Source organism: Chionomys nivalis, chromosome X (genome assembly GCF_950005125.1).
Source record: "Chionomys nivalis chromosome X, mChiNiv1.1, whole genome shotgun sequence".
NCBI lineage: Eukaryota > Metazoa > Chordata > Mammalia > Rodentia > Cricetidae > Chionomys > Chionomys nivalis.
This window is the reverse complement of record NC_080112.1, coordinates 77,395,278-77,422,960: the sequence shown is the minus strand read 5'-3', so window position 1 is coordinate 77,422,960 and position 27,683 is coordinate 77,395,278. Positions and strand designations below refer to the sequence as shown.

Below are 27,683 nucleotides of genomic sequence, written 5' to 3'. Positions count from 1 at the left end.
TTGCTGTGAACACCTTCAGAAAATTACTTCACTCAACTGCCGACTGAGATGACCCTGACACACAGGTTACACCATGAAAGATCTGAATACAGCGCCCCCATTCAGCAGGAAGCAGTTTGGAGAGAAAAACTGCGCCCATGTTCCCAAATATGGTTTATAAATGTTCTTTTACATTTAAAGGGGGATATGATATAGATATAAATAATTTGCATTGGTATGGATTATAAGGTCAATTTTGTTATATGTATATGTATTTCTGATCTGGATTAAGGTATTGTGATTATGTAGTTCATTTAAAAATGTAATGTATAATTAGGAAATATAGGTTGCTAATGGATAATTATAAATAATAGTCAAGCTTGTAGTCATGTTAGTTAGATTTTCTAGATGTGCATAGATATATTTCAGATAGGCATTCTTCATATCTTTCAAAGGCTACAGAATATGGCATTTAATGTTTTAATAACTTAGGGCTTTTTATGACAATGAGACACATCTGCTCCTGACAGCACCAATCTACTTCAAGAGGAAGATGGGCATCGAAGAGGCTCCTTATGGAGTTTGATAGCCATTTGGGCAAGAAACTGCTCTTGCATGGACTGATGCATAAACTGGATGCAAAGAACCCGCAGAGAGAGGACTGCTGAACTTGCCTAAAGGTGAGATGGTCTTTCGGAGTTCCTGACTCATGAAAGAGTCTGCAAGACATTCTGCAGGACACAGCAAAAAGTGACTAAACTGTCTTTGGAATTTCCTGCTTGATGAAAATGTCTGCTGGATACTATGGGCCTGTAGGCTGAAGACAGATGCCCCAACGGTACAGAGAAACTTTGGGTGACTGTCCAGGCAGCGAGATGTCTCTGTCATTTCTAGAGTTTGAAGTTTCTTACTTCTTGTTTACTTAGGTAATATTATATCCTTCTGGAGTCTTTGATGGAGTTGAAGAATGGTTAGTTATAGTTATAGTTTTCCTTAGTTATGATAAAATAGATATAAATATTATAACTAATTCTTGCTTGATAACTGTTTTGCTATATGTAATCTTACTATGTTAAAGTGAAAGCCTTTCTTTTTTGTTTAAACAGAAAAAGGGGAAATGATGGAGGAAGGTCATTGGCTAATAAAGAAACTGCCTTGGCCCATTTGATTGGCCAGCCTTTAGGTGGGTGGAGTAAACAAAACAGAATTCTGGGAGAAAGAAGCCGAGTGAGTGAGTCGCCATGATTCTCCCACTCCAGACAGACGCAGGTTAAGATCTTTCCTGGTAAGCCAGCTCGTGGTACTACACAGAATATTAGAAATGGGTTAGATCAATATGTAAGAGCTAGCCAATAAGAGGCCGGAACTAATGGGCCAGGCAGTGATTAAAAGAATACAGTTTCCGTGTAATTATTTCGGGGCATAAGCTAGCCATGTGGGCGGCCGGGTGCCGGGGACGCAGCCCTGCCGCTCCTATTACAACAGCCCTCCCTACTATATCTAGGTTGAGCTACGTATACATCCAAAGAGAATAGTTTCCCAAAAAGCCAGTATATGCAGTAGAGATAAATCCTGGTGCCACTGCCAGTGGCCCCTCAGTCTGCCCCAGCCATGCAACTGTCAACCACATTCAGAAGGACTAGTTTGGTCCTATGCTTGTTCCTTCCCAGTCCGGCTGGTGTTGGTGAACTAGCTCAGGTAGACTGTTTCAGTGGGTGAACCCCTCATGGTCTTGACCTCTTTGCTCATATTCTCATTCCTCCCAATCTTCAAATGGACTTTGGGGGCTCAATGTAGGTCTTTGCCTCTGTTTCCATCATTTGCTAGATGAATGTTCTATGGAGATATTTAAGATATTCATCAATCTGACTACAGGGCAAGGCCAGTTCAGGCACCCTCTTCACTATTGCTTAGGGTCTTAGCTGAGGTCATCCTTGTAGATTCCTGGGAATTTCTCTAGAGCCAGGTTTCTTGCTAACCCCCTAATGACTCCCTCAGTCAAGATGGCTCTTTCCTTGCTCTCATCTTTGTCCTTCCACCACCTCAACTATCCCATTCCCTCAAGATTCCCTTCCTCCCTTTCTCCCTTCCTCTTCCCATTCCAACCTCCCTTCTACATCCACCCCTATATTCACAATTTTGTCACGTGATCTAGTCTATTTCGACATTCCAGGTGGATGTATATATGTTTTTCTTAGGGTTCACCTTGTTACTTAGCTTTTCTATGATCAATATCCTTTGTTCATGGCTAGTATCCACTTATGAGTGAGTACATATCATCTCATGTTTTTGGGTCTGGGTTACCTCACTCAGGGTGGTGTTTTCTGGTTCCATCAATTTGCATGCAAAATTCAAGATATCATTTTTTTTTTTACCACAGACTAGTACCACATTTTCTTTATCCATTGTTTGGTTGAGGGGCATCTAGTTTGTTTCCAGGTTCTGGCTATTATAAATAATGCTGCTATGAACATATTTGAACAAATGTCTTTATAGTATTATTGAGCATCTTTTGGTTATAGCCCAAGATCTGTGGGTCCTGAGGTAGGTTGATTCCCAATTTTCTGAGAAGCTGCCATACTGATTTCCAAAGTGGTTGTACTAGTTTGCATTCCTACCAGCAATGGATGAGTGTTTTCCTTACTCCATATCCTCTCCAGCATTGCTGTTTTTGATCTTAGCCATTCTGACTGCTATAAGATTGTATCTCAGTTGTTTTGATTTGCATTTCCCTGGTGGTAAAGGATATCAAACATTTCCTTAAATGTCTTTCAGGCATTTGAGATTCTTCTATTGAGTATTCTCTGTTTAGTTCTGTACCCTGTTTTTTTAAATTGGGTTATTTAAATTTTGATGTCTAATTTCTTGAGTTCTTTATATATTTTGGAGATCAGTCCTCTGTCTGATGTGGGGTTGGTAAAGATATTTTCCCATTCAATAGGCTGCCTCTTTGTCTTATTGATTGTGTCCTTTATTTTACAGGAGCTTCTCAGTTTCAGGATGTCTCATTTATTTATTGTTGCCCTCAGTGTCTGTGCTACTGGGGTTATATTTAGGAAGTGGTCTCCTATGCCCCTCCCCCATGCATTGAAGGCTACTTCCCACTTTCTCTTCTATCAGGTTCAGTGTGGTAAGACTTATATTGAGTTCTTTAATCCATTCGGACTTGAGTTTTGGACATGGGGATAGATATGGATCTATTTTCATTCTTCTACATGTTGACATCCAGTTATGCCAGCTCCATTTGTTGAAGATGCTTTCTTTTTTCCATTGTATAATTTTAGCTTCTTTATCAAAAATCAGGTGTTCGTAGGTATATGGATTAATATTCGGGTCTTCGATTCGATTCCATTGGTCAGCCTCTGTTGTTTATGCCAGTACCAAGCTGTTTTCATTACTGTAGCTCTTTAACAGAACTTGATGTCAGGGATGGTGAGGCCTCCGTAAGTTCCTTTATTAGAGGATTATTTTGGCTATCCTGGGTTTTTTGTTTTTTCATATGAAGTTGATTATTGTTCTTTCAAAGTCTGTGAAGAACTGTGTTGGGATTTTCATGTGGATTGCATTGAATCTATATATTGCATTTGGTAGGATTGCCATTTTTATTATGTTGATGCTACCTATCCAAGAGCATGGGAGATCTTTCCAGTTCCTGTAATCTTCTTCAGTTTCTTTCTTCAAAGACAAAGTTTTTGTCCAATAGGTCTTTCACTTCTTTGATTAGTGTTACCCAAAGATATTTTATGTTATTTGTGGCTATTGTGAAAGGTGATTTCTTTGCTAGCTTCTTTATCAATTGTATATAGGAGGGCTACTGAATTTTTTTGAGTTGATGTTATATCAAGCCACATTACTGAAGGTATTATTCAGCTGTAGGAGTTCCCTGGTGGAGTTTTTGGGGTCACTTGTATATATTGTCATATCATCTGCAAATAACGAAAGTTTGACTTCTTCCTTTCCAATTTGAGTTCCCTTTATCTCCTTTTGTTGTCTTATTGCTATAGCCAGACCTTCAAGAACTATGTTGAAGAGATATGGAGAGAGTGGACAACCTTGTCCTGTTCCTGATTTTAGTGGAATTGCTTTGAGTTTCTGTCCACTTAATTTGATGTTGGCTGTTGGCTTCCTGTATATTGTTTTTATTATGTTTAGATATATTCCTTGTATCTCTGATCTCTCCTTTATCATGAAGGGGTTTTGGATTTTGTCAAATCTTTTTCAGTGTCTGATGTGATGATCATATGGTTTGTTTCTTTCAGTTTATTTATATGATGGATTACATTGATAGATTTTCACATGTTGAACCATCCCTGCATCTCTGGGATGAAGCTAACTTGATCATGGTGGATGATTTTTTGATGTGTTCTTTGATTCATTTTGCCAGTATTTTATTGAATATTTTTGCATCCATGTTCATGAGGGATATTGGTCTGTAATTCTCTTTCTTGGTTGAGTCTTTATGTGGTTTTGGTATCATGATAACTACAACTTCATAAAAAAGAATTTGGCAATGTTCCTTCTGTTTATATTATGTGGAACACTTTGAGGAGTATAGGTATTAGCTCTTCTTGGAAGTTATGGTAGATTCTGCACTGAATCCATTTGGCTGGCCCTAGGTTTTTTTTTGTTGTTGTTGTTTCTTTGTTTTGTTTTTGTTTGTTTTGTTTTGTCTTGTTTTTGTTTGGGAGTCTTCTATTTCCTTGCAGGTTATAGGTCTATTTAAATTGTTCACCTGGTTTTGATTTAATTTTGGAATATGGTATATATCTAGAAAATTGCCCATTTCTTTTATGTTTTCCAGTTTTGTGGCGTACAGGTTTTTGTATTATGACCTAATAATTCTTTTGTGGAGTACAGGTTTTTGTATTATGACCTAATGATTCTCTGAATTTCCTCAGTGTCTGTTATGTTTTCCTTTTCATTTCTGATTTTGTTAATTTTGATTTTCTGCCTTTGCCTTTTGATTAGTTTGGATAAGGATTTGTCTGTCTTTTTGATTTTTTCAAAGAACCAGCTCTTTGTCTTTATTGATTCTTTGTATTGTTTTCTTTGTATCTATTTTTGAGTTCAGCCCTCAATTTGATTATTTTCTGTCATCTACTCTCCTGGATGTGTCTGCTTCTTTTTGTTCTAGAGCTTTTACGTGTGCTGTTAAGTCAGTCACTAATGTGAGCTTTCTCCGTTTCCCTTATGTGGGCACTTAGTACTATGATCTTTCCTCTTAACCCTGCTTTCATAGTGTCCCATAGGTTTGGGTACATTGTGTATTCATTTTTGTTGAATTCTAGGAAGTCTTTAATTTCTTTATTTCTTCCTTGACCCAATCGTGGTTCATTAGTTCACTCTTCACTTTCCATGCACTTGTAGGCTTTCTGAGAGTAGTACTGTTGTTAATTTCTAACTTTAAACCATGGTGATCTGATAATATTTAGGGATTACTCCAATTTTTTTGTTCCTGTGGAGGTTTACTTCATTACCGAGTATGTGGTCAGTTTTAGAGAAGGTTCCATGAGGTGCTGAGGAGGTATATTCTTTTCTGTTTGAGTGGAATGTTCTATAGATGTCTGTTACATCCATTTGATTCATTACATCTGTTAGTTCTCTTATTTCTCTGTTAAGTTTCTGTCTGGTTGACCTGTCCATTGGCAAGAGTGAAGTATTGAAGTCTCTTCCTATTATTGTGTGGGGGTTTGATGTGCAATTTAAGCTTTCGTAATGCTTCTTTTACATGTGTGCATGCTCTTGTATTAGGGACATAGATGTTCAGAATTGAGACTTCATCTTGATGGATTGTTCCTGTTATGAGTATAAAATGTCCTTCTCCATTTCTTCCAATTCTGATTGAATACAGTTTGAAGTCTATTTTGTTAGATATTAGGATAGCTACACCCACTTGCTTCTTGGGTCCATATGATTGGAAACCCTTTTCCCAACCCTTTACTTTGAGGTAATGTATCTGTCTTTGAGGTTGAGGTGTGTTTCATATATACAACAGAAGGTTGAATCAGGTTTTTGTATCCATTCTCTTAGCCTGTGTCTTTTTATAGGTGAATTGAGTCCATTGATATTAAGAGATATTAATGAGCATATTTTGTTAATTCCTGTTATTTTTCGGTAGTAGTGTTTGTGTGTTTCCCTTCTTTGGGTTTTGTTGGTGGGAGATTGATGTGGGAGTGTCATATCAATCTGTTGATTTCATTGGTTAAGTAATAAAGAAACTGCTTGGCCCTCATAGGTTAAAACATAGGTGGGTGGAGTAAACAGAATAGAATGCTGGGAGGAAGAGGAAGTGAGAGCAGATGCAGGGCAGCTCCTCTCAGAGCAGACACCATGCTCCCCTCTCCCCGGCTGACACGATGAAGCTCCGACCCAGGATGGACGTAGGCTAGAATCTTCCTGGTAAGCGCTCCATGGGGTGCTACACACATGAATAGAAATGGGCCAGGCAGTGTTTAAAAGAATACCGTTTTTGTGTCATTATTTTAGGGCATAAGCTAGCTAGGCAGCCATGAGCCTGGCTGTGGGAAGAGGCCCGCAGCCCCTACTACAGGAGATTATCTGTTGCCTGAGTTTTTGTAAGTGTAGTTAGCTTCCTTGGGTTGGGGTTTTCCTTCTAGTATTTTCTGTAGGCTGGGTTTGTGGATTTGTATTGTTTAAATCTGGTTTTGTTATGGAATATCTTGTTTTTGCCATCAATGGTGATTGAAAGCTTTGCTGGGAATAATAGTATGTGCTTGCATCTGTGGTCTCTTAGTGTCTGCATCACATCTATCCAGGACCTTCTGGCTTTAATAGTTTCTATTGAGAAGTCAGGTATACTTCTGATAGGTCTATCTCTATACGTTACGTGACCTTTTTTTCTTTGTAACTCTTAATATTCTTTCTTTATTCTGTATGTTTTGTGTTTTGATTATTATATGGCATTTTGATCCAGTCTAGTTGGTGTTCTGTAAGCTTTTTCTACCGTCATAGGTGTGTCCTTTTTTAAGTTAGGAAAGTTTTCTTCTATGATCTTGTTGAGTATATTTTCTGTGCTTTTGAGCTGGAGTTCTTCTCCTTCTTCTATTCCTATTATTCTTAGGTTTGGTCTTTTCGTGGTGTCCCAGATTTCCTGAATGTTTTTGTGCTGAGAGCAGTGTGCAGTTGATGGAGGTGAGCTAATAAGGAGATGGAGGATAAATAGCCTGAGTGCTTGTGTCACCATGGAAACTGGAGTACATGAGGGCATAGCCCAAGCTAAAGAGCCTCTGACATGCGTGGACCAGTGGGCTGTAGAGAAGGCATTCTCTCACCAAGGGCCTTTCAGCAAGGCTTGCCTGTGCTTGCCATGCGCTCACTCACTCGACCCCCAAAAGGTTTCTTAAGAGAAGCACCTGTTTGTTACTTTTGGTTATTTTGCATATATATATGTAATTATAAAGAAACAGCCAGATATATTGTTTTTATATTCATGTAATATTCTGAAATTAAATTTTTTTCCTATCTGTGAGAAAAAAAGAAAGAATTTCTTGGATTTAATGCTTTCTATGACCAATGAATCTATTTCCTCTATAGTATCTTTAACACCTGAAATTCTTTCTTTTATTTCTTGTATTCTGTTGGTTATACTTGTCTCTGTAGTTCCTGTTCATTTACCCAGATTTTTCATATCCAGAATTCCCTTGGTTTGTGTTTTCTTTATTGCCTTTATTTCAGTCTTCAAGTCTTGAACTATTTGCTTCATCTGTTTGATTATTTTTTTTCTTGTTTTTTTTGAGGGATTTATTAATTTCTTCCAATTTTTTGTCTTTTTCTCCATTTCTTTAAGGAAGGTTTCACTTCCTCTTTAAATGTCTCCATCATCTTCATAAAGTTACGTTTAAAGTCATTTTCTTATGTTTCTTCTGGGTTAGGATGATCAAGTCTTCCTGTTGTGTGACCACTGGGTTCTGATGTTACCATGTTGCTTTTTAGGTTGTTGGATGAATTCTTGCATTGGCGCCTACCCATCTCTTCTTTCACATGAGACCGGCAGTGTCTTTGAGTCTTGGCCCAGTCCTTGCAGTAGCTGTGTGAGTCTTTGGGAACTGTTCTTGGTCTGCTCGATACTGTCAATGTCTGTGTCTCAGGGAGTCATTGAGGTCTCTCTAAGCCTGCTCTCTTGATCTTCTCTCCTGGTTCACACTTGTGGTCCTCTCACTTGGTCTCCTTAGTGTTGCAGTAAGCTCTTGGTCCCCTCAGTATTGTAGCAAGCTGTGTTTTAGAGTTCCACTGAGGTTGCAGCAATGAATAGGTTTTAAAACTTCCTTGAATGAAAGTGTTTTTGTTTGGTTATTTATTAATTCATTTATTATTAGCTTAAAATGGAATGTTTACTTATGGCATTTTCATGTTTTAGTTTCGATTGTGTCTCTTCCCCCCCATTCCTCCATCATCTCCCATTCCTTGATGGACTCTCTTCTTAGCCACGTCTCTCTAAGCCTCTTGTTATCTCCTTTATGGACACCTTTCTGGTTTCCTGGTCTCTACCCATATTTAACCCAACCTAAAGACACATACTTAACTATTAGAAGCTAAAACGATATAAGGTGTTTATCTGTCTCAGCTTTAATATATTTCCCTGTTCTAGTCACACTTTGTAGCATTTAAATGTTTTAAGTTGTCTGAGAGGAAATGAGGAGGGCACAGGAGTAGCTGGATGAAGGGAGAAGTTTCTATTATAGTATACATGTATGAAAATTTTAAAATAAATTTCAAAAAGCTTTCAGAAACAAAATAATACAGACAGATAAAGGGGAAATTTTGAGCTAACATTTTCTCATCTTGCTCAAAATATGGATGGTGATTGCTAAACAACAAACAATGAGCTGCCTTTGCTAGGGAAGTAGTGATGGAAACAGATACAGTGCGGAATTGAGGGACTGAGATACAGCTCAGTTGTTGAGTATTTGCCTAGTATGTGTAAGACCCTAGGTTCAATCCCCAGTACTTCAAACAAACAAAATACTCAAAGAGCCATTAATTAAATATCCAAAGATAGCAGAATAATGGAACTAATTTTAATATATCCACATGACAGAATAGTGTTTTATAAATAGAAAAAGACTGCAGATAACTAACTAATGGCATGGGCAGGCAAGCTCACAATTTAATAACAGTAGGAATACATAAGCCATTTTTTAAAATCTCTTCCAAGTACTAACTGCTGAGTGGATATTGTGGATCCAGTACAAATGCTAAAATATTTAGCAAGAGATATTCCCTACAGGTATAAGGAAACAAAAGAGTAAGTGAAACATATACCAAGCATAATAAGTGCCTTAATGAAAATAAAATGGTGATCTAATGGGGTAACAGGGTGGACTAAAGTACTTTCAGCTCCATAGTTAAGGACAATCCTTTGAAAATAAATGCCATTTAAAGTGACTGACTAAGAGGAACCAGCCCTGCAAATACATGGGAGAAAATTATGTCCAGTAAAAGGACATAGTTAAACCTGAAGGTAAGGGTGAGCTATTTGTGCTGAGAAACTCACTGTATTCTGGACCACAGTAAGGAGATGAAGCTGGATGTAGGCAGAATCCATCAGATAGGGGCCTTCAAGGACTCTAGGTGGGCTTTATGCACTTACATTAGGTGTTCTGTAAGGGCACTTGGAAACTTTCAACCAAAGGACACAATCATATTATACTGTTTAAAATGACCGCTATGATTAGATACCCAGGGAGAAATGGCCGAAGTGTACAATGGTAGAATACAAATAAACTAGTTGAGAGGTAGGGTAAGAGTGGCAGCAGCTGAGAAGGCAGACAAAAAATGATGTGGTCTGATTTAGGGTATGAGTGACAGAAGTGGTAAGACCTAGTCGAGTTCAGGATATATTTTGCATGTAGACCAGTTGTGGACAACAAGTGAGCTGAAACATTAAGGAACAGTGACTCTGGCTTCTGGCTTGTACAAGAACATGAGTTCTTTACTGAAATAAAAAGAATAATGGATCAGAACCAGGTAATATTTTGTGTATACAAAAAGTTCAAATAAAGTATTTAACTAGGGAGAATTGAGAAGTGGGTTAAGTAGAAACGATACATTCATAAGCAAATACACAAGTCTGGAGCAGAGGGCAGAACTTTAGTCAAGAGGACACATATCTTCATATTCTTTCTTACTCATAGCTCAACTTGATGTAACCAGGACTTCATTTCTATTCCACTAAAATTGTTCTTACTAAAATTATTATTTTCTTCCTGCTGGTCATATTCAGCAGATAATTTTGAATTCTATATTTTGCCTTGGGTTGTTTTCTATTTTTGTTTTTGTTTTTGTTTTGTCAAGTCAGGGTCTCTGTGTAACAGCCCTTGTTGTCCTAGAACTCATTCTGTAGATCATGCTGACCTTGAATTCAGAGGTCCATCTGCCTCTGCCTGGCAAAGTTTTTTGTTTTGTTTTTGTTTTTGTTTGTTAATTTGAGACGTGGTTTCTCTGTATAACTTTGACTGTCCTGGAACTTGTTCTATTGACCAAGCTAGCCTTGAACTCACAGAGATCTGCCTGCTTCTGCCTCCTAAGTGCTGGGATTAAAAATACATGACTCCACTACCCAGCTCTTCTGACATTTTAAATACTCTATTATTGCATATAAACCTTTGTGGAGTTCTATCCTTAGGATAGATTTTAGCAGTAAAAATACTACATAAAAATATGCTTGATTTTTTTACATCTTTCCAAATTATTAGATATGAAAAGACTTAATTTACATCTTTCCAAATTATTAGATGTGAAAAGACTTAAGAGAATCACCATGATATGACAATGGGTCATTTCTTTAATCCATTTTTTCTAACTTTCACTTCAGTAACATCATGCCCTCTTTCTTTGTAAACTTCGATCCCCCCTTTCTCATTCTCAAATTTGACTGATGCTCTTCCTTTCTAATTCATTAAGAAATATTTGATCACTATAAATAGCTGCTTCGGTTGACATAGTCTGTCTTTTTCCTCCTTTAAAAATAGATGAACCAACTATGATTCTGAAAATTAAGAGTCTTCTCCTCTTTTCTGCTAAGGCCTATTCCAGGTATCATTACTCAGATAACACTCTGTTTTACATTATCAGTTTTGTGTGAGAGCCTCTTCTGTCTCTCGGTACTCTTGTGGTTTTTGCTGTTGTTTGCATGAGGGTTGTTTTGGGGGTAAGGGAGATGTTTTGTTTATTTGGTTTTTCTACGGGGCAAACAATTAGCAACCAGTTTCTGTCACCAATACTTTTCTTGCTTTGTTGTCATTATTTGCAAAACCCCTTCAAATAGCCCCCTAATTTTGTTAACTCTAATTCTTTCCACTTCAATTTTTGCTGTTTTTTGTTTTGTTGTTCATTTATACTTCTCACCAGCAGTGAGAAGACTCTGTATAAACAGGTTACTACTAACACACCAGGAACGTCAAGACAACTGAAGACTACAAAAGGAGAAATCAGAAATTTAAAGTTCAGTAATAAATCGGATATGGCTTTGGAGCCATTTTAAAACCCTGACTTTTTACTTAGAGGGAAGAGATAAAGATATAGTTCTGAGCAGTGCACTGATATGCTATGACTTCTCTTAAAACACTTCGACCTCTATCTCAATAGAAACCAAAGATGTTTATACTGTTCAGTCCAGTCAGTTCTGAATCCATATTTTATTAGAACCATCAGTAGTACTTGTCAGTGTTCAGTACTCCTTCCTTCAAACACTTCTGTGCTTTGGCTTTTAGGAAACCACACTTACCACAGCCCATCCAAGCACATTTTACTATTGTTTTCTTTTGTGATTTCTGACCTATACTGACTCCAGAAGTGAGTTAATCTAGTATTCTAGCTTTATTTGCATGGTGATAGATAATTCTAGCTTAGCCTATATATCTGACCTGAACATTCCTGTTTTCAACTGCTTTATTCTTTCTACTTGGATGGTCAAACTTGAAACAGGGTTCCTTATTGGACATCCTTCAGTACAGCATTCCTGGTGTACCTGTAATTCCTGGTGTGCCTTTCAGACAAAGCAAATAGTCTTAGACTGGCATTATGTTTAACCTCTTGTTTCATACACTACATCTGAGCCTTGCAAAATCTTTCAAAGGTATTTAAAATCGGATCACTTCTTACCAAGTCCAGTGTGCCCATCCCCACCCAGGCCATATCCCCACCCAGGTTATCTTAACCTCACTTATTACAAACAAGCTTCCAATTAGCCTCTTTGTTTTGACCCTGTTCCCATAATTCTTTTGCTTTTTAGGTGTTTTTTTCCCCAGTGCTAGGAATCAAGCCCAATAAACATTACTCCTGTTAGATAAGGACTCTACCACTGAACTACAGAACTCCACCCCTAGACCCCATAAAAGTAATCTTAACCCAGCAGCCGGAGGAAGTGTTTTAAGAGAAGTCATAGCATGTCAGTGCTCTGCTCAGAACTATATCTTTATCTCTTCCCTCTAAGTAAAAAGTCAGGGTTTTAAAATGGCTCCAAAGCCATATCCGATTTATTACTGAACTTTTAATTTCTGATTTCTCCTTTTGTAGTCTTCAGTTGTCTTGACGTTCCTGGTGTGTTAGTAGTAACCTGTTTATACAGAGTCTTCTCACTGCTGGTTTTACACCTTCTGTGCTTTATATCCACATGACTGGTTTCTTTTTCTATAACTAAGATAGGAACCATTTTATATTTTACATGTTCACTCATGTCTCTCTCACTATGGTAAATATCCCTATCGGGTCTGAAAATTCAAGAACCAGATTCCTAACAGCCCACCCTCCCTTAAGAGTGTTTTTCTTTCCCCAATGAGATTTCCTTGGAGAATACTAATTTTTCATTTGCAAGTGGATATCAATTGGCACTAAGTTCTGATTGGACCTGGTGGGGGGGCTGTCTACTTCTGTCTGCTCTAGGACCCCATCTGGTACAGACCCATGCAGACCTTGTATTTGCTGCCACAGTCTCTGTGAGTTCATATGTAAGTCAGTCCTATTGTGTTTAGAAGGTCTTGTTTCTTTGGTGTCTGGCATTTCGTATGGGTCTTACATGCTTTCTACCTCCTCTTCTGTGGAATTCTCTATGCGCTAGAGAGATTTGATGGAGACATCGTGTTTAGGGCCAAGTATACCAAAATCTGTCGCTCTGAATAATATCTGGCTGTGGGTCTTTGTATTTGTTCCCATCCGCAGCAGGAAGAAACTTCTCTGATGATGGCTGGGCAAGGCACTGATTAATGATTATAGCAGAATATTATTGGCAGACATTTTATTGCTACATTCCTCTAGTAGTATTTGGTTTTCCCCTAGGTCATCGGTCTATCTATTCTTAGGTTTTTGGTTACCCAAGAAATGTGAGGTATGGGTTCCATCTCATGGAAAGGTACTACATTTTACTTCTTAGATCATAATGGACTACAATAATATTATGCCTATGTTGATTACCTGTGAATAAAGCAATAGCACTATTCTGGAAGGTGAAACTTGTTATAAGCATCATAGGGAGTATAAATAAATTTAAATATACATCTACATCCAGTAATCAATATCCAGATATTTGTCTTATAGAAACATTTGGAAAGTGTGTAAAGTTATATATACTAGGAGAGTTTTTAAATTGCTGTTTATTTTATTGAAAAATTAGGATCTCACTCTTGAATTTCTGTAGTTTCTATAATATTTCACTTTGTTGTGTTTTCTGAACTATTTATTTAATGCTTTTTTTCTTTAAATTAATTTTATTTTCTTTTAACTGTATACCTGATCTGATTGTTATACCAGGAAAAGGCTGGATTCCTGTTACACAGCACTTTCATATGCCTATTCAGTAAAATCATATAGAAACTACCTAATGTCTGTATAACATCTAGAATCATTTTATGTATGACTAATAATTCTTTTACTACAGTGACCTTTGTGTGATGCAACCCTTAAGAAACAATGATGTAGATAAGTATGCTTTTAACTTAAATTGATATTTTTAGCATGAAAGAAAACAAGATTTGAAAATATATTCTATGTGTTTGCTTTGGTTACAAACTATACAGTAATAAATGTATTTATATATTAAGATCATTTGTACTAAAATAATAACAACGAAAAGAGCATCATAATATAACTAGGAACAATTTTACCTTTTAGTTTCTTTCTATTGTATTTTTTAGGCAAAGTCTCACTGTGTAGCCCTGGCTTGCCTGGAACTTGCTATGTAGACAAGGTTGGTCTCAAACTCAGAATTAGCTTTCCTCTGCATTCCAAATGCTAGGATTAAAAGCATGTGACATGTCCAGCATTTTCTAATTTCTTAAACTGTTAATACATGTGTATTTTCTAATCATGAGATTAAAAGAGAATAGGATTATAAATTATTATTTAGCTACTATAATAATTAGCTGCCAAGAGGCTAATTACAACCTCTTATAGACTATAGTTAATTTAGTAGCATTTAATTTTTAAAAATAGCTGTACTTTGCTCTTTGCCTTCACCAGTGTCTTGGTTTGCTATTTTTCTTCAACACTATTTTACTTCTGCTTAAAACAGGCCATTCAGAAAGGCAATACAGAAGTTGCAAGAATTCATGCTGAAAATGCAATCCGTCAGAAAAACCAGGCAATCAATTTCTTGAGAATGAGTGCTAGGGTTGATGCTGTGGCAGCCAGAGTTCAAACTGCAGTAACAATGGGCAAGGTAAGAGTTGACTGGCATTTAATGAGAGTAGGAAGACTTACAAAAATAGCAAATTTGAGTATTGCAAGGTATTATATGGCGTTAATAAAGGACTTCATGGAAAATTAGACTTAGTAAGGAAAAAGATTTTGACAGTGGACTTTTCAACTCTTTTATTTGCTGTCTACTAAGAAATATCAATAATCTAAAATAGACAGTACCTAGCCCTAGACACAGAATGTGATTTTACTGCTAAAGACAGTAATAGACAAGTTTCCTAAGTTGACATATAGATAATATATTTAAAAGTTTATAAAATTTTCATGTTACTAAATCACTTTTATTTTCTAAATAGGTGACAAAATCCATGGCAGGTGTAGTTAAATCTATGGATGCTACATTGAGGAGTATGAACCTTGAAAAGGTAAAAACAAACAATTATCATTATTACTTGATGTTCAGATAGCATCTTTTCAAGGTACATTTTTCTTATGATCATATCTTTATAGATTTCTGCCTTAATGGACAAATTTGAACATCAATTTGAAACATTGGATGTTCAAACACAACAAATGGAAGATACAATGAGTAGCACTACAACCCTAACAACACCACAGGTAAGAATCATTTCTTTACTTAAAATGGTTTCTTAAAATGACTTGATCTTTTTTAAAAAACAAAAATGTTTTTGGTCTTTTATAATTCTCATTAAAAGATTATCTGGCAAATTAAAAAAAAATGACTTGATCTGGCCATAATGACACATGCTTTTAATCCAAGCACTCAGTTTCCTAGTGCTTGGGAGCTGAAGCAAGATTTCTTTTTGTTTTTTGTTTGTTTTATTTATTTATTTATTTTTTATTTATTTAATTATTAAAGATTTCTGCCTCTTCCCTGCCACCACCTCCCATTTCGCCCCCCCTCCCCCAATCAAGTCTTCCTCCCTCCTCAGTCCAAAGAGCAATCAGGTTTCCCTGCCCTGTGGGAGGTCCAAGGACCACCCACCTCCATCCAGGTCTATTAAGGTGAGCATCCAAACTACCTAGGCTCCCACAAAGCCATTATGTGCAATAGGATCAAAAACCCATTGCCATTGTTCTTCAGATCTCAGCAGTCCTCCTTGTCCGCTATGTTCAGCGAGTCCGGTTTTGTCCCATGCTTTTTCAGACCCCAGCCAGCTGGCCTTGGTGAGTTCCCGATAGAACATCCCCATTGCCTCAGTGTGTGGGTGCACCCCTCGCAGTCCTGAGTTCCTTGCTCGTGCTCTCTCTCCTTCTGCTCCTCCTTTGGATCATGAGACTTCAGTCCAGTGCTCCAATGTTGGTCTCTGTCTCTGTCTTCTTTCATTGCCTGATGAAGGTTAATATTCAGGAGGATGCTTATATGTTTTTCTTTGGGTTCACCTTCTTATTTAGCTTCTCTAGGATCACGAATTATAGTCTCAATGTCCTTTATTTATGGCTAGAAGCCAAATATGAGCGAGTACATCCCATGTTCCTCTTTTTGGGTCTGGCTTAACTCACTCAGGATAAGATCGTGCTCAACTTCCTTAGCAATCAGGGAAATGCAAATCAAGACAACATTAAGATACCATCTTACACCTGTCAGAATGGCTAAAATCAAAAACACCAATGATAGCCTCTGCTGGAGAGGTTGTGGAGAAAAGGGCACACTCATCCATTGCTGGTGGGAATGCAAACTTTGCAACCACTTTGGAAAGCAGTGTGGCGGTTTCTCAGGAAAGTCGGGTTCAACCTACCTCTCGACCCAGCAATACCACTATTGGGAATATACCCAAGAGATGCCCTAACATACAACAAAAGTATCTGTTCAACTATGTTCATAGCAGCATTGTTTGTAATAGCCAGAACCTGGAAACAACCTAGATGCCCTTCAATGGAAGAATGAAGAAAGTATGGAATATATATATATTAGAGTACTACTCAGCAGTAAAAAACAATGACTTCTTGAATTTTGCATACAAATGGACGGAAATTGAAAACACTATCCTGAAGCAAGATTTCTATGAAGTCAAGACTAACCTGTCTATGGAGTAAATTCCAGGTCAGCCTGAGTTACATAGTGGGAACCTGTCTCAAAGCAACAAATGACTTGCTTTCAAAATGTAATGGCTTTATGAATATAAATCTCTTACCTTGTGTGAGTACAGAGGGAAGGAAGTAGGCAGGCAGCTTGCTACTGCTCTGCCCAAAGATTGTGGGGAATGTTTTAGAGGATAATGTTACCTAGCACCTAGCGTACTTTGGAATTCTAATTATTTTATTGGATCACACATGTAGAATCTAGAGCCTGTTTCTACATGTTTCCTAATGCTCTTATTAATAACATTAAACTTTAAAAGTACATAGTATTTGGATAGTATGATATTGCTACATGAATTGTTTAATGTTTAAATCAATGTCATTATATATATATATATATATACACAAACATTGATGTATTAATGATCTAAAAATTGGAAAACCCTTTTAGTGTTTAGAAGTAAACAATACATTACTGTTGCTATAGTTACTCCTTTGTGCTATAGCACACCAGAAATTCTTGCTCCAGCCTTACTGTTATTTAATACTAATTTATCAACCTTTTCTGTAACCCAATCTTATTCAGTCTCTGATAACCATTTGCATATATAACTGATATTATACAGTACCTGACTTTCTCTGCCTAGCTTATTTCACTTATTATTTTGTATTTCACCCATCTTGTGACAATAGAATTTTATTCTTTGGGTGGGATAAATAGTATTTTGTATGTAGTACATGGTCTTCTTCTGATCATTGGTTGATAAACAGGTCTTCTTCTGTTCATTGAAGAAGTTTCTATTTCATGGCTCTCCTGATTATTCAATCAGTGTGAGAGTACCTATGTCTCTTTAAAATACTATTTTCATTTCCTGGGATTGTATAACTCATAGTGAAATTACTCAGTCAAATAGTAGTTTAAGATTTTGAGGAACTATTATTCTGTTTTCCAAGATGGCCATGCAATCTATATTCCACCAATAGTATATACAAGTCTCTTTTTTTTTCTACATTTCCTTATGAAGGTACGTTATGTCACTCAGAGCTGATTTTATCGCTAGTCCGATTTTAGAAACACAATTAATTGGGAAGATGACCTGGATTAAAGAAACATATTTTGAATTTCCATTCCTGTTCTGCTGCTACTTAACTTTGAGAACTGGATTAAAATACTACCCTGAGGTTCTAAAGCTGTAGCTCAGTAGGTAGAATGCATGTGTAGCATACATGCATTATCCACATTACTCTTTCATGGCTACTTTTCTGTTATGAACAGTGTTTCTTATTTATGACTTTTAAAACCTAAATTCTTCCTGAGAAAAATGGTGTATGTGTCTTTTGATTCTAGTGTATTTCACCTAACACAGAGATCTCCATTCCTATTAATTTTCCTGAAAATTATTATAACTGTGTTCTTTTTGTATTTGAATATTCTCTATTGTGTATTTTGCACTACATTTTCTTTGTTCATGCATCTGTTAATGGAAATAGAGGCTAATTCTATAACATAGCTATTGTGGATGGTGCTGAAATAAAATGATGTGCTAGTATTTATGTTGTGTTTTGATGTAAATTCCTTGTGCTATATACCCAGGAATAGTATAACTGTATTATATGCTAGTTGTAACTTTAGGGTTTTTTAAGAACATCCATAATGGACGCAATAAGGACTATAACTAATATATATCCTTACCAATGATGAATAATTGTTTTTTCTCAAAAATTCTGGCTATCATTTGTTTTTGTTTGATTTCTTTTTTCTGAAAATAGATTTTTTTTAATGCAATATATTTTGGTCATGGTTTTCCCTTCCTCATCTCTTCCCAGTTCCCTCCCACTTCCCCACCCATCAAATTCCATGCCTCCATCTTTCTACCTTCCTCCCCCTCTCCTCTTTAAAAAAACAAACAGGCAAATAAAAAAGAGAACAAACCATAATAGGATAAAACAAGCAAATGAACAGAGAGAAATAAAAAGGCACACAAGAAACACATATACACAGATACACATACAAAGAGAGAGAGAGAGAGAGAGAGAGAGAGAGAGAGAGAGAGAGAGACAACTCCCCATGCCCACAAAATTGGAAACCATAATATATAATCAAAAAATGTCTAGGCAAAGCATTATGAGACAAAAACAATCTTCAGAAATACAAGTAAGTTCATTTAGTGTTGGGGGATGTTTCTGTCCTGTCCGGTCCTGCAGTGAACACCCAGAAACTATATTATTTGCAATACTCTTTGGCCAATAGCTTAAGCATATTTCTGGCTAACTCTTATATCTTAAATTAACCCATTTCTATTAATCTTTGTGTCTCCATGTGACTGTGACTTACTGGCAAGGTTCCAGTGTGTCTGTCTCCTGCGAATGGTTTCTTTCCATGTTTTATTGCCATTGGTTAATAAAGAAGCTGCTTTTGGCCATTGGATTAACAGAATATAACAGAATATATAAACAGCCTGACTATTTTCTCCTCAGACTTACCCTTAGTCCCGCTGCCTCCCACCCCACCTCCATTCCCTTGGGACTCCACCACTTGCTGCAGGACCCAGGGTCCCCTTAGCTCTTTCCCACTGTTCCTTCCAGCCTTACCTTCTATCCCATCTCCATTTCTTTATGTCACCTGCCAAGCCACGGGCACACTTTCTACTGAGGCACACAGGGCTGAAACACAGGCAATTTGTATTATCCTCTTCTGATTTCTCTAGAATTATTGTTCATCCTAAAGCAGCCTGGAGAGACCCTCCCCACCTAGCTTCACTCCCTGAGAACAACACTTCTTCATGAGGCCCCTGATTCCCCTAGCTCTTTCCAGCTACTCTTCTCAGCCTTTTCTCCTAGCCTGCCTTCATTCCTTTGAGTTACCCTCCAACCCATAAAACTTCTTTTCTATCAGGAACCCAAAATCCACTGCACATGGATAGGACCTAGAATAGGCAATAGCAATCAAATAACAGAACATCCACACAACAAAGAGGAGACCAGTTATCTACTCCAAGATACACTTCAGATATCATAACTCTAGATATCTAGATCCTAGTGCATATCACAAATATGAACAGTAGGACATTTCTACACCAGAAGCCAGTAACCCTATTGCAATATGCCCTGAGAAAAGCTATTTAGTTGAAGCACAGCAAGGACTTCAAAATCACAACAATGAATATGTTCAAGGATCTTAGAGTTTGAATAAATGCCTTTATGAAAATACAAATAGTTGAATGAAAAAATTTTAAGACATGAAAGTAAAATTTAACAAAGAAATAGAAACACCAAAGAAACCAAAACTGAAATAAAACCCAGAGTGGAAATTTAAAAATGTAGACTGTAAAACAAAAATCTCAGCGGAAAGCCTCATCAACATATATATTACAAGACATATCAGAGATAATTTCAGTTGTTGAAGACTGTAAACAGGCACAACAAAAAACTACTCAACAAAGCTCCTCCATGAAAAGAAAAGCAGTTTATTGGGGCAGACTGCCAGGCTGTATCAAGTAGCACAGTACAGCACCCAGCCACAAAAGCTTATTCAGTTTTATATGGGTAGATAACAGGGGAAACAGCTTGGGGGCCAGAACAGCCAGTTGGTGAGTATAGGAACTGTTTTAGAAAGATGAGGCCCTAACAATTGCAGTTAGGAAAGATCAGGCAACTTTTAAAGGCTTCTGAGATATATTTAAGGTTTCTGTTTCCTAGCAAAATCTAGGTGACATGGTGGTCCAGCCTTCATCTTAAAACATTATCCCGGGGCCGGGCGGTGGTGGTGCACGCCTTTAATCCCAGCACTCGAGAGGCAGAGACAGACGGATCTCTGGGAGTTCGAGTCCAGCCTGGTCTACAAGAGCTAGTTCCAGGACAGGAACCAAAAGCTACGGAGAAACCCTGTCTCGAAAATCAAAAAAAAAAGAAAAAAAAAACATTATCCCCAGGACTGCCATTTAGGGCCAGTTTGTGAACTAATGAAGATAAAAAGTAGAAGAAATGGATAGTTGAGTTAAAGTGGTAAATCATTTCTGTTGGTCTGTGTGCTGTGCTGTTTTGTTAATATGGATGTTTGATACACTTTGAAATCAGTTGCTTTTTCCAGTCAGGGTCTTGTGTACATCTAAATCCCCCATTTAGTATATATTGACATAGATTAATATAGCCTTTGTTGCATTGGTATATATTCCTTTTATTCCTAGTATCCATAGAATTTTTGTCATGAAGTGATGTTGAACTTTGTCAAGGCATTTTCTGCATCTGTTTAGGTTATCATGTAATTTCTAGTCCTTAATTTGTGTGCTATGTTACATTTGTTGATTTGTTGTGTAAGTTGAGCTATTCTTGGTATCTCTGGAATGAAACTCACTTAATTAGGTATAGAGTCTTTTTAATATATCACTTAATTTCAGGAGCCATTGGTGGCCAGCCACATTTAGCTTTCTGAATATGTGTCCTTAATAGGTTCTTACTCACCAAGAGATTCCTTAAGACTTTTCATCCTGGGGTAGCTAATGTGTAGGCCATAAGTTGTCCCCCAAGTCCACAGAAAGTGGGAGAAGCAAACAGCACAGAAATCTATACTGGATGGGAATTGCTCAGGGAACCTGGTACTTTACTTGAGTGTCTCGGTGTTTCATATCCCACTCAGGGACTAACTATCCTGTGAAAGATGAAAGAGGAAATACAGGAATTCACTGGACTTGCCCTCAGAGCTCTGGCTCTTGTTTGTCAGCAAATAACACAGTGGGGAAGCAGCTCCAAAGTCCCTCCACCATGGACTCAGGCCTATCAGTGTCTACTGTGACCTTAACTTGAAGAAATTTACACCAGTAAATGTGGCTCTGAAGCCACCATAGGCCATACCTTCTATTGCCTAAATGTGATGCACAGAGTGTTCGTAGGATTCATGAATTGTGGTTGTCCTTTGTTTTCAGGTCTCCCTAGAATAGTTCAGTCTCAAACAATAACCCTTTATATAATTTTTGGAGAGGCCTCCTTACTGTTTTTTATAGTACCTGTGCTAATTTACATTCTCACTAACAGTTGTTCAAGGCGTCCATTTCTTCAACCACAACAGCATTTGAACTCTTTTTTTGATATGAGCCATTCTTACTGGGTTGTGATGATACCTCATTCTGATTTTGATTTGCTTTTACCCTGGTTGGTGACACTGAGCATTTTTCAAATGTCTATTGGAGATTTGTATGTCTTCTATTGAGGTGTGCCTATTTAGATCTATTGCCCATTTTATTTGGTCTATTTAGGATTATTTGTTGTGGGTTTTTTTTTTTTTTTTTTTTGTAGCTCCTGGTATATTCTAGTATGGATAAGCATCTAACAAATGTTTTCTCCTAGTCTCCTGTTTCTTCACTCTGCCAGTTGTTTCCTGTATAGATGTTTTCAGTATGATGGAAAGTATTTCTCCTGTGTTTTCAAATATTCTCACAACTTCATGTCTTATATTTATGTTTTTTCCCACTTTGAGTTGACTTTCATATAGCATGAAAGAAGGTCAAGTTTCTGTATTTTGAATGCAGCTTTCTTAGCATCATGTTTTGAAGTGACTGATATTTCTCCAGTGTATAATTCCAGTGCCTTTGTCAAAAAATATTTTTAATGTAGTAGTTGCTTATAAAACGAGGTTCTGCTTATTGGAGTTTCTGTCCTGCCCAGTTCCCACAGACAATAAATCCCAAAGAAAATACACAGAAGTCTATATTAATCATAAGCTGATTGGCCCGTTAGCTCAGGCTTTGTATTAGTTCTTGTCAGTTATATTAACCCATTATTCTTATCTATGTTAGCCACATGGCTTGGTACCTTTCTCATCAGGGCAGGTTACATCTTGCTTCTTCATTGGATGGGCCAGGACTGCTCAAAGAGCTTCCTTCTTCCCAGAATACTCCTGTTCTCATTGCTCCACCTCTACTTCCTGTCTGGTTTTCCCGCCTATACTTCCTGCCTGTCTACCGACCAATCAGCATTTATTTAAAATATAATTGATAGAATATAGAATTGTCCTGCACCAATTGCTTAAGTTTATTTCTATATGCCTATTCAGTTCCATTGGTCTTGGTGTCTTTCTTTTTGGCCAGTACCTTAATGCTACTTTAGTTACTAAATTTTAGATGTATGTCTTGGAAGATGCTATTATCCTTCCAGCTTTGATCTTTTATGTCTCACTTCTTTGACTATATGCATTGGTTTGCATATTCATATAGATTTCAGGATCCTTTGCCTGGTTCTATGAATGTAGCCATTACAATTTTGATGAGGATTGCTATACAATGCCTATGCCTCTGTAGTAGGAGCTGCTGGCTGTGTTCCTGCCGCCCCAGCTCCTGGTCGCTTGGCTAGCTTATGCCCCGAAGTAACAACACACAAACTGTATTCTTTTAAACACTGCTTGGCCCATTATATCTAGCCTCTTCTCGGCTAACTCTCGCACCTGGACTAGCCCATTTCTAATAATGTGTGTAGCACCCTAAGGTGCGCTTACCGGGAAGATTCTAGCCTACATCCATCCTGGGTCAGAGCTTCATCGCATCTGCCCTGGCGATGAGCTGCTTTGCATCTGTCTCTGAGAGGAGCTGCCCTGCATCTAAGCTTACTTCCTCATCCTCCCAGCATTCTGTTCTGTTCACTCCACCCACCTATGTTCTAACCTATGAGGACCAAGCAGTTTCTTTATTATTTAACCAATGACTTTCCTCCATCATGCCTCCTCTTCTATGTAAAATCTTTCCCCATCTTTTTTAAGCTATTTTAAATATAATATTTATAGCATTACAAATAAATCATCCAGCAATGTTTTTTTTTAAGTTTTCCTGGACCTAGGGAGATGGCTCTGTGGGTAAAAGCAGCTGTCATGCAAGCAAGAGGACTTGAGTTCAAGTCTCCTGAACCAGTGTAAAATGTTAGATATGGCAGAAGCATTGTGTAACCCCAGTGTTGCAGTAGACAGAGTCAGGAAAGATGCCTGGGGCTTACTGACCTCCAGTCTAAGTCCAGGTTCGATGAGAAGCCCTGTGTCCAGTGAAGAAGGTGGAGAGACATACCACAGGGCACCTGATGGCCTCCTCTGCCCTCTAACTTGTATGCGACTACACATGTCCCCCCCACACACACACAAAGCATAGGTACACGTTTACATAGGCAACACAAATGCTTTTCTTCTTTTATCTCCTCCCTACCCTCTCTTAGGCCTAATGTGTTTCTTATCAACAGCTCAATAGTGTATACAATAATATGAGCAGGTGTTTACTTCTTGGACAGAGTGTTACACCTAGCCTGTTAGGTGTCTTGAGGAAGGAGAGAGACAACACCTATGGGATCCAAAGATTTTATTGAGTCACCACATAAGTGGGTCACTGATCAATCAGGGCTGCAGGATAAGGACTCAGGAGCTTTGTTTCTCCTGACAGCCCCAAGCTAGGGAAAAAATGGGGTTTATAAGCACAAAAATCACAAACATTTGGTGCCGGGCTATGGTTACAATTTCCACCAGTCTGGAATTAGAGACAAGGGGCATCTTTGAGTGTCCCATCATTGTCAACCAATATACAATGCAGGTCTTTAAGTTCAACCAATCAGATTCATTTGTTCCTTTTGTGTTAGGAACAGCTTTAAAGAATTAAATATGCATAATTATGATTTCTGTGGTTTAGGGAAGAGGTTGATCAGCCATTAGAAAGTTCTTAGCTCCCCTAGGACTTGGGAACCTGAACTTTACTTCACCCTGCAGGTAAAATGTAATCTGAAGTAAAATGGCAGTACTCAGATCAAGGTCCTTTGCCTACTCCCTTCAATAGCTGGGTAAATGGAAATATACATACCCTATAATCCAGGAGTTCCACCTTCAAGTTCATGCACCGAGAATTTCCTGGCATGTGAATAAAGATGCACACGCACACACACACACACACCCACACACACACACACGAATATTTAACCATTGCCTGTGATAGAAATTAATAAAAAAGTAAATGTCCAGAAATTAAGTATTTTGCTAAATTTAATGTATTTAGATTTTCCAAGTGTCCAGCAAAGAGTTATATTGAGTGAATTAAATATATAGATAGCAAAAATTTAAATCTTACAAGATTAAGGAAGGTAAACTGTAGAATACTACAATATAATATTTAAATTTCAGGACACAGTAATACTTTAGATATGGAGTTTTAAAAATGACAGAGCTTGTGTTTTTATTATTTTTTGAAACTTTTCTACATTTGGAAACATTTCTGAAGTAGTTGAAAGAACAAGAGAAAGGAAAGTCCCAACAGGAATATTTATCTTTTGCTTTAAACTGTGACCACATTTTAGAATTTCTTCTTGCATGTTCAAAATATTTTTAATAACTGTGTTAAAATAAGAGGTTTCTGATTAAGCATACTGTATTTCTTGAGAACTCCTCAACCACAGTAAATCTTTTATAATCGGACTGGCTTTGATGGTGTGTACTTGTAAGCCCCGTGCTTGGAAGCTGGAAACCAGTGAGCTTCAAGTTTCAGGAATTACAGACCACGCTAAGTTACATAGTGAAATCCCTATCTCACGAAAGCAACAGCAGCAACAAAATAACCCGAAATTCGTATGTGATTAGCTCCACTATCTCTATTAGACATCAAAACCCAATGATGCTCAGTTTCCCTGTTTATAGTTCTGTTGTCTATATGTAGCATATGTAGATCTCATATCATTTAAATCACCTCTTGATTACATGTAATGTCTAGCACAATGTAAGTGCTAAGTAAACAGCTTTCTGGGTTGTAGTAATGATAACAAGGTGAACAGTCAGTTTCTACTCACAATGCTTTTGTTCTGCAATTAATTAAGCCCACAATTGAACCCTCATAGGGTTCTGTGCCATAGGTACAGACTTTAGGTATATTTTGTCTACTGATATTTTTTTCTGAAAAGTCATTTTAATGTCTTATTTGTGGTTTTTCAGAATAATAAATCTAAGCTAAATTTAAATCTATTGCACATAACTAAAATGGATTATTGGGATTTCTAAGTTCTATCACTTCCTTAGAGTATTATATTACTCAGATGTGAATTATATATGAATCTGTCTGCTAGTTTTGTTCAGACAACTTAAGTTAAAATACTTCAAGTTCAGAATGTGGCTCTCTGAAATGGTTCAGCGCCCTCTTGTGGCAGGAAAGTATTTTTCAAAGGTTTGTTTAAAAGTTTTGCAGAACATTGAGTTGGGCTTTTTTCCAAACGATTTGTTAATTTTACCTTTAATTATGTTGGGAGTTGTGTACTAGTGAATACGTGTGTCTGTGGAAGACAGAGGTATTATCCCCCCCACCCCGTGTTTGGGAATTAAAGGCAGACGTGAGCCTCTGGACATGGCTACTAGAAACTGAACTACTGAGCCATCTCTGTAGCCCCTATTTTAAAAATTGTAGATCAGTTTCCAAAGCCAAACTACACACACCCAAAACCCACCCAAAAGGTAATAATACAATAATATGAATTCATTTTTTTAATTTCAGAACCAAGTGGATATGCTGCTTCAGGAAATGGCAGATGAAGCTGGGGTAAGGTGTTGTTAGTCTAGTGCTTTTGAATAATCTTGATTTAATAGAGGTTCTAAAATTTGATGAAACAATGTTAGAGTGTGGCTAAGTGTTTTTGCCTAATATATGTGAGGTCCTGGACTGGAGCATAGTACTACTAAGCACTACTATGGATTGGAAATTTTGTCTTTAAAACCTTCCTGTAGCAGTAAACAAACAAATCTCTTTCACTGGGGTGATGTGAACTTGGAGAGCTGCATTAAATTTTTTAAACCTCAGCTGTGTAGTTGGTTGAAATCCTTGGTTCCTCAAGGACCTCTGAATCAACTGAACAGGGCCTGTATAACCTCACAGAGACTGAAACAGCAACAACACAGCCTACACGGGTCTCCAAAAGGTCCTCTGTGTTTATTATAATAGCTCTCAGCTAAATGTCTTTATGGGATTCCTGGGTGTGTGAATGAGCTCTGATCTTTGTACCTTCTCTTAGGGCTCTTTTTCTTCTGTCGGAAGCCTATTCTTTTCTAATGAGAGACAGAAAAGGAAGGGATGCAGAGGAGAGGGGAAGTGGGAAGGAGAGAGGAACTGGGAGGAGTGGACCATGGGGAAACTACAATCAAAGTATATTGTATGAGAAACTCTATTTTCAATAAGTGAAAAGTTATACTTAACATTTAAAGCATAAAAAACTAAATCTAAAATAAATAAAACGAAAAAAATCTTTAAAAATTTTAATTCAAAGAAGAAGAAAGAAATTCCTGGTTCCTACTAAAAGAATTCAGGAACTGAATATTAAAATGGAAATAAAACAAAAATACTAAATCTGGGTGTTAAGGCTACATTTATCTTTGAATTTTTTGACAGTTTATTAATTTGCCTTCACAGTAAAGGAGACAAATAATATCCAGAAAATAAAATACAACAGATGATGATCGTTTTGCTCTTTTGTTTAGTGCATTAGATTATGTCTCAGTCATAATGTCTTTAGTCAGCTTTTCTATTCCAATATTATACCACCTCTATGGATCACTATTTGAACTCAAGAAAAATACTTTAAAATCATCATTAAAGTATCCAAAGTTGTTCTGAAGACATTCAAGTTCTATTTACATGTAAACACAATTTTTATTTAAAGTGATAAAAGGATATAGTAGCCAAATTTGCAGTACCTATTTGATTATTATAAAATGTCTATATTAACATTCATTTGATATGATTATTTGTAAATTCATCTTTAGCCTTGATCTCAATATGGAGCTCCCACAGGGGCAGACAGGCTCTGTTGGTGCAAGTGTTGCTTCTACGGAGCAGGTAAAGGTTGAATTTTTTTATTAATATACTTATTCATATTTAAATTAAAAATTTGGGAAATGTATGATTTATAAGATATGTATATATTTGTATACAAGGAAATATATATTCACTTTTTATAAACAGGATTTTTCTACTATGACACATCATTAAAATGAACAAAACCTGAGCAGCCAGTAG

At 37.2% G+C, this 27,683-nt stretch overlaps 1 protein-coding gene across 2 annotated transcripts in view; it reads left to right on the top strand.

Annotated features, from left to right (window-relative positions):
• Nucleotides 1-27,683, top strand: part of LOC130867802 (charged multivesicular body protein 1B2) — a 54,233-nt gene that overhangs the window by 19,236 nt on the left and 7,314 nt on the right. For both annotated transcript variants that reach the window (XM_057759985.1, XM_057759984.1), the window contains 5 exons: nucleotides 14,507-14,653; nucleotides 14,988-15,056; nucleotides 15,142-15,249; nucleotides 26,169-26,212; nucleotides 27,431-27,503. In XM_057759985.1, coding sequence (XP_057615968.1) covers nucleotides 14,507-14,653; nucleotides 14,988-15,056; nucleotides 15,142-15,249; nucleotides 26,169-26,212; nucleotides 27,431-27,503 — 441 coding nt within the window. The remainder of the gene's footprint in view (nucleotides 1-14,506; nucleotides 14,654-14,987; nucleotides 15,057-15,141; nucleotides 15,250-26,168; nucleotides 26,213-27,430; nucleotides 27,504-27,683) is intronic.